Source organism: Arachis duranensis, chromosome 5, assembly GCF_000817695.3.
Source record: "Arachis duranensis cultivar V14167 chromosome 5, aradu.V14167.gnm2.J7QH, whole genome shotgun sequence".
NCBI classification, from domain to species: domain Eukaryota; kingdom Viridiplantae; phylum Streptophyta; class Magnoliopsida; order Fabales; family Fabaceae; genus Arachis; species Arachis duranensis.
The window spans coordinates 94,435,824-94,445,781 of NC_029776.3; the positions used below are offsets into that span (position 1 = coordinate 94,435,824).

At 31.6% G+C, this 9,958-nt stretch overlaps 2 protein-coding genes across 2 annotated transcripts; one reads left to right on the plus strand and one right to left on the minus strand.

The window, feature by feature from the left end:
* The first annotated feature begins 6 nt into the window (after positions 1-6).
* On the plus strand, positions 7-3,868 carry LOC107490628 (ras-related protein RABA6a). The gene is made up of 2 exons (XM_016111421.3): positions 7-427; positions 3,151-3,868. The coding sequence occupies exons 1-2, from the start codon at positions 210-212 to the stop codon at positions 3,584-3,586; spliced, it is 654 nt and encodes a 217-aa protein (XP_015966907.1). The 5' UTR covers positions 7-209; the 3' UTR covers positions 3,587-3,868.
* A 147-nt stretch (positions 3,869-4,015) lies between these two features.
* LOC107490627 (surfeit locus protein 1) lies at positions 4,016-9,059 on the minus strand. The gene is made up of 6 exons (XM_016111420.3): positions 7,930-9,059; positions 7,699-7,784; positions 6,282-6,517; positions 5,374-5,545; positions 5,013-5,296; positions 4,016-4,595 (listed from the first exon to the last, which is right to left on the minus strand). The coding sequence occupies exons 1-6, from the start codon at positions 8,099-8,101 to the stop codon at positions 4,526-4,528; spliced, it is 1,020 nt and encodes a 339-aa protein (XP_015966906.1). The 5' UTR covers positions 8,102-9,059; the 3' UTR covers positions 4,016-4,525.
* Positions 9,060-9,958: the final 899 nt, after the last annotated feature.

Consider the following 9,958-nt stretch of genomic DNA (forward strand, 5'->3'; position numbering starts at 1 on the left):
AACTCCTTTTGAGCATAAAGAACCAAAAAGAGACATAGACATCATGTTATTTCAATTTAACAAGAGGTCTTGAGTTCGAGTCTTAGATCATACGAAAGAGAAAGAGTAACTATATTCTCGTGGAACAAGATCGTTTCGATTCTAGAGTATGTGAAATTCAAAAGGAAGCTAAGGTTGGGATAGAGAGAAAGTTGTGATCATAAATATATATGGCTGATACATTTGATGAACAGTGTGATTATCTATTCAAAGCAGTTCTAGTTGGGGACTCTGGAGTTGGGAAATCAAACTTGTTATCAAGATTTGCAAAAGATGAATTCCTTTTAGATTCCAAACCCACCATAGGTGTGGAATTTGCTTACAGGAACATAAGGGTCAAAGACAAACTCATCAAAGCACAGATTTGGGACACTGCTGGCCAAGAAAGGTAATCATTTCTTTTCTATCGTCTATATCCATTCTCCAATAAATTATTATTATTATTATTATTATTATTATTTGTTTTTCTTTTCAATTTGCCATCACTTAATTATAAGTGTTATTTATTTATTTAATTTGCCATTTTGTCTTCACATGTTTGATCTTTGCCTATATAAGGTTTTTTGTTTTCAATGGTGAACCAAAATTCATAAGTTTCATAGAAGCAAACCCTTTTGTTTTCTTTTTGCCGTTCTTTTAGATGTTAGTGTTTTCTTTTCTTATTTAGTTTCTTCCTTCTTTGTCTCAATCCTATTAAAGCTTTTTCTTATATCCGTGATGTAAAAGTTAATGCTTTTTCCAATTGGCATTTTCAATTTCAAAGTGTCTCCACTCAAAAACTTGGTTAGCTTATCATAGAAGTATTTAATAATGAATTCGGCTAATTTGACTTAATGATTATTATTTATTAGACTTCCAACCCTTTTCAGTTTCATCTCTTATCTCATTCTCCACTAACAACTTGTTCCACTTTTCAACATTTTTTTTTGCCGGCAATTTTTGTTAGCTAGCTATGTTGCACTGTTTGCTTTTGTTTAGTGTCTATAAGGGAGGAGGTGGGGAAAGAAAAAAATAATAAAGAAAGAATTGAAAAAAAAAAGAGAAAAAGAATTAATTTGTATATCTCGGATAGGATAATACATAATAATAGTCCAAGAATTTAAATTTTTATGCACCGCCACAAAATTTTATATAAATATTTAATCAATTGCTTATTATTTTAAAAGTCTCATAAATACAAGTATCTAATTCAAAAAAATTTTAATATTAGTGTATAATAATTACACTATTTTCACAAGTACAAAGTGAGCGCTGCTAGCTAATTGAGTAAAGGTTTGGTTTTGTGATGGAAATAATGTATATATAAATATAACTATAATCCTTTTCAAATGGGACCGGGAAAATACTGAAATTAATATTAAACTATGGATTACTAGCCTGGATAATTGGATTTGGTTTTGTATATGTGATTTCTGGTTTAATTAAGATTTAAGAGATAAATTCTTAAAAATGTGTTAACTTCCATCTTAAGGCAGGGGATTTTGTTGGAATAACACCTAAGCTTCTCTCCTTTATTCTGCATGCTTCATGCAATATTATTAATTATGTACAAAGAAAAAGGGTTTCATACTTAAAAAGGCACTTTTTGAAAAAAAAAATTCATAATGAAATAAATTAAAAGTTTCTTTCCATCTCCATACATCTGCTGATATATTTTCTTTTCCATCATATCCGTTTTGAGTAAAAACTAGAAAGCAATTATGAATTCTCACCAAGACGGCAAGACCTAATTGAATAGATAAATAGAAATGCTTTTTTATCCTAATAAATCATTCTAAAATATTTTAATTTAATTATCAAATAAAATATTAATTACTTGTAAAAATTTTAGAACATTGATTATATTTACTTGTTAATTTTGTTTAATATTTAAGGTGTTTAAAAAGATTATATCAATAGTCTAGTTAATATAATGGTTAATTTTATGTTGCTTATGAGTTGGTGTCTAAATTTTGCCTAACTTACTTTTTGTAGTAAGTTTTGATTTTTTAAAAATTATTTATTTTTATATATTTTATGGTGCCTATGAGTTGGTGCCTAAATTTTACCTAACTTACTTTTTGTAGTAAGTTTTTATTTTTTAAAAATTATTTACTTTTATATTTTTTAAATTAAATATTAATTTTTAACCTTTTTTAGTAAGTAAGCATCATCTTTTAGGCACTATAACATTTACCTAATATAATACTTAAAAGGAACTGGGATCTCACTGGCAGCATAGTTGAAAAATAAATTTATCAGTGTACTATATGTCCCATTTATTGACCTTAAATTTGAAAGAAATGATATAAATTAATTGAAAGTTGTAGAACTCATTATCAAGTGTAGACTGTCCAACAAATCACTAATTATTAATTTTATTTATTTATTTATTTAGTTAAAGTTTAATGCATACATAAATAAACAACATAACTACAGGGTAAGCCGGGTCCAAGATATGGATTGGCCACTTCAGTCTTTACTTTAGCCTAAGCTTAAGAAAATGAAGGTTAGAACTTATAAATGATTGTGACAAAGAAATTAGGCAAACAAATTCATGTGAGGTGGTGAAGGTCTCGGATTTGGTCACCAACCCCACAATCACGCACTCTCTTGACTCTAATTGTTTATGATCATGTGATATCCATCTATACCAAAATTCTTCATTTAAATCACAAAATCTTGTTAGGTGCAATAGATTTAACACGAGCAATATTATATTCCTTGTTTGAGCAATGTTTTGATTCAATATCATATAGGATTGGTTAAACAATTCACATAATCATGTATCATGTCTTCAAAAAAGAATAATATGTTGTTTGTGTTTCTTTTTGGCCCAAAGATGAAAGTGGAATCGGTATATATCAAACCTCTAATCCAACATTAACAACCCCCCAGCACAAGATTTAACAGAAAAAGGAAAAAAAAAGTGTGAATGAGTTATAATTCATTGGCTCGGTGGAATTATTTTAGTTATACTAACGATGTATATGAAACATTTAATATTATAATGTTCTTTCAAGTTTTTTGAAACATTGCTTAATTTGGATTTTAAGAGTGGATTAACATAATAATTCAACCAAATGGTTATGTATTTCACTCTAACAAAGCATACATAAAATTTTGTGGCAGATTTAGAGCTATCACAAGTTCATACTACAGAGGAGCCTTGGGAGCAATACTAGTCTATGACATAACCAGAAAATCGACTTTCGGAAACGTGAAGAAATGGTTGCATGAGCTAAGAGAGTTTGGAGGTGAAGACATGGTGGTCGTTCTGGTCGGAAACAAATCTGATTTGGTTCAGTCAAGGGAAGTTGAGAAGGAAGAAGCGAAAGGGCTTGCGGAAACAGAAAGGTTATGCTTCATGGAAACGTCTGCTATGCAGAACCTGAATGTTGAGCAAGCATTCTTGCAAATGATAACTAAGATCCATGACATCACAAGCCAGAAAATGTTGGAGGCCAAGAAAGAGAATGGCACAACATTGAGGATTTCAGGTAGGAAGGAAATTCACGTAACTGATGAAGTCACTGCTACTAAACAAGCTAGTTGTTGTTCAAGATGAAAACATACACATCATTGAAGGTGCAAATACTTTCTGTATAGGAATTGTTTTGTATGATCATTTTACTTTCCCACACTCCATCTAATAGTATATGAGTGTATGTTAGCTCAATGTAGGTGACAATAATGAAAACAGATAACACATCTCATCTGTATAACTGAGTTCTTGTTTCTTCCTACTTCCCCACTTCTTCCTTTCCTGTCTCTTTTGTTTGCTTTTTTTTTTTCCCTTTGTCTAAAAAATGATCACTTGATAGTAGAATGTAAATGATGATTTTAATGTTGATTTGTGTGTGTAATAGTGTTGGAATTAATGTCTCGAGTCAAGTAATATCCATGGAGTAAAAGAGGAAAATATTAGAAGATTTTATCATCATAATTTTCAGGTTTTCAAACAATTATTATGAACAAATTAACAAACATGGGCTGATTAATAGTTCCATCATGCTTTTGTACAGAGACACTACAATCTGTGTGTGGAATTGTAGACATGATTTTACCTCCTTTATTGAAATAAGGTGAACAATCAATGTGTCAACAAAATGTGGCATATTGATGACTTCCAAAGCTTCCTATTACAAATCAAAAGATATATTCATGACTTCACACAACTACCATCAATAATTTCTTTTGTAACAAAAATTTGATCATTTAACTAATAAATATCAACATACTCATCCCCCTTGTATAAAAAAAAATAAGTATTTTATCTTTGCTCACAAGAAAATCACCCCATTTTTCATTCCTGCAATGTTATTATGGCCGGGGGTAGCCTTGACCTTTTTAGAAGACCTCACTTGAATAGTTTAGGGTAGCTTGAAAATGATTTTTGATAGTTAGGATGGAGAAATGGAAGACAATACTTCAAGTAAAGATGATCCCATATCAGATCGAGGTTAAATGCGTCAGTAGACTCAGCTATGTGACGGTGATGACTTTGCTATCTTTGCTTTTTTCTTGGTCTGAGCCTCTTAAAAGCCATAAAAGTAACTGCTGCAGAAAGAGAATACCTGCTCCAAACAAAAATGAATAAAATCAGATTCATAAAGCAAAATTTGATTTTTAAAAATACAAATAACACTATATTTTGATTAATGCTATGGTTAGTTGATTTTAATAACATATTATTACTATATTGATTTATATTAGAATAATTACACTATTATATGACCAATGATTTAGCCTTTTTAACTAAAATACAGCCAGTCAGTATCGTGAATGGCCTATGGATGCCTGCAACCATAGTTATCAAAGTCGAGAGTTCACCAACAGTTGTGGAGCTTAGGTAAACTTGAATTGTAAAAGTCAACACGTAAACTCAATTTGATGACCTAAAGAATTATCAACTAAAGTACAAAAGCATAGTTAACAAGAACCATAACACGAGCACAGTTGTTCGATAAGCAAGGAGAGAAAAATTTGCACACCATGTCAATGTGTAGTTCAGGTGGTCTTGAGGCATTACTGAACTTCGAATTAAGGTATTGACATCCTTCGGAATAGGGTAAGGATTACTTGGATTCACATTTTCATTAGCATCTTCAATATAGATAGTATTTTCAGGAAGACCACAAGCACGCGCAATGGCAGGAACATCGACATAGAACCACTGGGAAGATTCAGGATCATTTGCCGGGACAAATATGCTTGGTTTTTCACTTCCACGAACTATGCCAACTACTTCTTTCGGTGTAACAGAAGGGGTGTGATCCTGTAAGTTACGTAAAATCAAAGTAAGTTTGAAACTTCAATCTTCATCAAAAAATGACCAAGGGCAAGAAAAAAAACCTCCGCAACGATGGGCTTTTTAGACCAAAACCTCCTCCAAGATGTAGTTCCATCATCCTGTGAAGGAGAAGGAACTGCATTCGGGAACTTTTCATCTAGTGTAGCCTCTACAAATTTGTCTTTCCAACTACGAGGAACCCATCCTCTGTTAACAATAATGGGAAAAGTGACACTACAAGAAGACAAGTTTAAAAAGTTATAAAAAAAATAATAATTAAAAAAAAGACTAATGAGCAATGACTAACCCAATAAACATGTGACTGATGCATGCATAGCAACATATGTAGCAATCTGTAGCTAATGATTCAGATACAATTCTAGTTGGTATAAACATGTTATCTTTAAAACTTGAGGACTTAAATATTATGAAATATGAAGCCTAAAAAATTATGGCCAGATTGTGCCCATGAATATATTGAAGCTTTTCCCATGAATGGATTATTTATTTTTGTTATGAGTCCTAATTATTAACAATTTATTCCAATAGTTTATTAAGGTTTTCCTTTTTCTCTGTCTCAAATCTCTTTCTTTTAGCTACCGGCCCAAACAAAAGAGATTATGAGCAACAATTACAATTATCAGTTTATATCAATTGGTATCTGTGTTAGTTAGCCCTAACAATAATCACAATTTACAAAGCACTGGAGATATTGAAAGTTTATGACTTGAAAATTGTTTAGTAGCTCAAGCTAATAATAATTTAAGAAAAGCACTATTCATACACCCAACACTCTTGACACCCGTATAAAAATACGGTTTTTTCTAATTAAATGTGTATTTAAATTATTTTTTAATTAACATAACAAAGAGAACCCGTGTTTGGTCGCTAAGAAAATAATGGTGTCAAAATGGTGTTTATTATAGGGTGTACACGTAGCGGGATTGATAATTTAATACTGATATTTTACCTGTCTGGATGATTCTCAACTGGCATAAGAGGTGTTATAACATAGTAGCCATTTTCAGTAACTCCTGAAATGCTTCTTGAGCGGGGTCCTACAAAGATTGATTTTTTTTCATCAAAAACTCCTTTGCATACCACCTTCCTAAATTCCAGAGTGTCCAATTCCTGAGTTGAAGGATAACTGCGGAATTGTAAAGGTTCCATTTCCAGCCTCTTCTCTCTATATTCCAACAATTTAATCTGTAATATCGAAACAGGGAAGTAACAGTCAATGTGCTAATCCGCATGGCTAGTACCAAGACATGCAGTAATGTAAGTTCATCTAAAATTGACCAGATTACCAAAATTCGAGCAGAATATTTATAACAAACTATTAGGTTGAAAGAACATGAATGAGATCCCTATCAACTACCTTATCAAACTTCCATGATCCAATATATGTAACTTACTAGTGAAGTATATGGTTTTGAATTTAATACAATCATTATATCCAATATAATCTCTATTCTATCAGTCAATCATGGAGATGAAAATATAGACGGCATAATCCAAAACATATATTTATCATTAGGAATGCTTTTGCCTATAGAGTAAGGGGTATACCGGCACAAGTATTATAACTGTAAAGTGAAAATAAGAGCAAAATGCAAACATATATTGATTGTAACAAACCTAATTAAGTTAACTAGTGAAATCGCCAGAATCAATTTGAAATTCACAAACTACAATTAATTACCAGTTCTTAGATTAGTCAGTAGATACTTCCTAGATTGGTCCATATGGCTTGATTAGTAGCACAGCACAACACATTTCATGTCAGGTTAGTACTTTACTTGAGCCTCATCACAAACACATTCATATTTTGCTGAATCACTTGCCAGGACCTTGTTGACAAAGCGATTCGAGAATAAAATCAACATAATGTTATTTCCACATACTTTCACTTATACAAATCACACAATATCAATCAACACCATTTGTTCCATGGCTTCCTTCCCTCTTCTTACAACTGGATGCTTATGTGAGACTATACGAACAAAAGTTATGAGAAACTGGCCTGGTTAGTTTCAAAAATACATCTTCCATTTCCTTTTCCTGTTTACATTGTATTTCCTTTTTCTTTTTCCTTTTTTTATTTGGTGGTGGGATGAAATGATGAAGGAAAATGAAATCATAAAGTCAATGTGTTACTTCTGAATTCAATCTTAATAAACCATCCATAAAAAAAATGCACTATTGTGATACCAGTAAACAATCTTAAAAATAAAACAGTATGCTTAAATGAAATTGAGGAACTCTTTTAGCTCACCAAAATTAATCTCTTTTTACCACAATAAAAAAATGAGAATATATATATATATGCACCCTAACATTTTCCTAATCATGATGAAGTTAATGCTACTAGTAGAAGAAAAGCACACTTTATCTTGTCTCCTAAAAATCTGCCAAGTCCCAAGGCCAAAAGTGATTGCTCCAGGTAGAAACAGCAACCATCTAGATCCTTTTCCTTTCAAAAAATAAAAATAAAATAAAATAGTAAGTTTAATAAAAGAAGAAGGTTGCATGTTTGTGAACACAAATTCAGCATTGTGAAAAACAAGATCGACGGAACAGATAAAGAATCAATAGAAGGCGCATGAATACGTACATACCCTTTGATCCCGAAGAGGAAGAGAGTGTTTGGTCGGAATCAGATGATGCAGCGGAAGCGGCGGCGGAAGTAAACGGCTTGGATATGAGGAAGTAAGCGTAGCTCCCTCTGCTACTAGTGGCGGCAGCGGAGCTACGACGGAGGTGTGCTAGCGTTCTGGCGGTGGAAGCCATTGCTGTTACAATGTTTGATGTGAGAGCGGAAGATGAAGATTTGAAGGGTTTATGGAGTTGGAATATGGTGTTTGCGAGAGCACTGACCGCTTTGGTGGACCTTACAGAAACTCCTTTTTTTTTTTCTTCCACTTTGGTGGGCCTTTCGGATTTTATACGGGCCTTCTATTTTTTTGTTTTTTTGTTGTTTTCCTACATAATTCCCCTCACTCGGGTGGAAGCACTCATCAACCCAGCGCATTCCGAACTACCCAGTTACCAACAAACAGCAGCATATATACATTGTTTTTCACTTCATAATTAACACTATGACAAGTAATTCATTTAATTTCTGACAACACAGACTGTAGTAGAAGAGTTAAAGAAGGGGAGGAGTAGAGTTTGAAGAAAAGTGCTCGGCAATTGAAAATGAGAATCAAGCTAGGATTAAAGTGGCAGGAAGAAGCACAACTAAAAGCAACACAACTTGAAGAGAAAAATTATAAATTGACGCAGACACAGGGAAACCAACTTGTGAATATCAAGGCAGTTAAAATTTTCGATCAAACATGAACAATATAAATTCAGTATCTGCCTACTATACTTACACATGCAAATATGTATCAAACTAAGAATCTATTGTTCCTCAAACACAAAATGAATTTATATACTTACCATCATCATTTAGTTATAGTCACCATGAAATTAATCGATCAACCACTTATCCACATCCTCAAAAACAAGACGTAATTTCTAACTACAAGAGCTTCATCAAACTCCATGTAGTTTTTATAGAAAAAGCAAAAAGAATGGAACCTTGATGCGTTTGGAGTAGGTGGAAGAGGCCGAGGCGGAGGAAGAAGGAATGAAGTCAGAGTTAGTGGCGAGGAAGAGAAACAGGGCGGTGACAGCGAGACACAATGCACAAACAGCGGAGGCGGAAGAAGACAGACTGCCGGAAACGTCAAGAACCCTAACATTTTTTTTCCGGCTTCGCTGGGCAGACAACCGAGCATCTTAACAATATAAATAAGAAGTATAATTAAGTCATCCACGTGATAAAATTAAAATTAAAATTTTAAATTATTTTTTAAAATTAATTTAAATTATAATAATTTGATTAAATAAAAAAATAATATATTATGTATTATTTTTTTAATTTAATATTAATTAAATTAACTTTAAAATAATTATTAATTAGTTTTAATAATTTAATTTTTTGAATAAATCAGACATATATACTGAATATAATCATAAATGATATAATAATAGTTAAATCTATCAATAAATATATTGGTTATTATTATACTATAAAATAAATTAAATATAAAGATTATTAGCACTTATAAATTTATAAAATTGATTCGCGTGTAAGGATTTACTTATCAAATGAACTTAAAATATGAACCAAAAATATTTATAAATTGGACCTAGCATCACTTGAAAGAATAATGACAAATGTGGTATTGTTCTTGTCATATAAAAAAGTATATGAATTATATTTTATTAAACTCTATGTTACCGGTTATTAAAAACATTAAAATATGAACCAAAAATATTTATAAAATAGACCTAACATCACTTGAAAAAATCATAAAAAATAATCAACTTACCTTAAAGCAACTTCAATGGACATATGTTGAGGCCCTGTTTCTGACAAAAGAAGAATTGAGACTGTTGGAGCAAAATGAAATGGGATCCTTGCACAAGGACCGATGGGACAAAGTCCCTCTGAACGGGACCGAGAGCAACGATGGATAATTTACTATTTGGCAAGTTATTATTTAAATAAATAATTATATAAAATTTTAATTAATTATATTAAATAATTATATTAAAATAAATAATTATATTAAATAATTATATTTTTATTGTGTA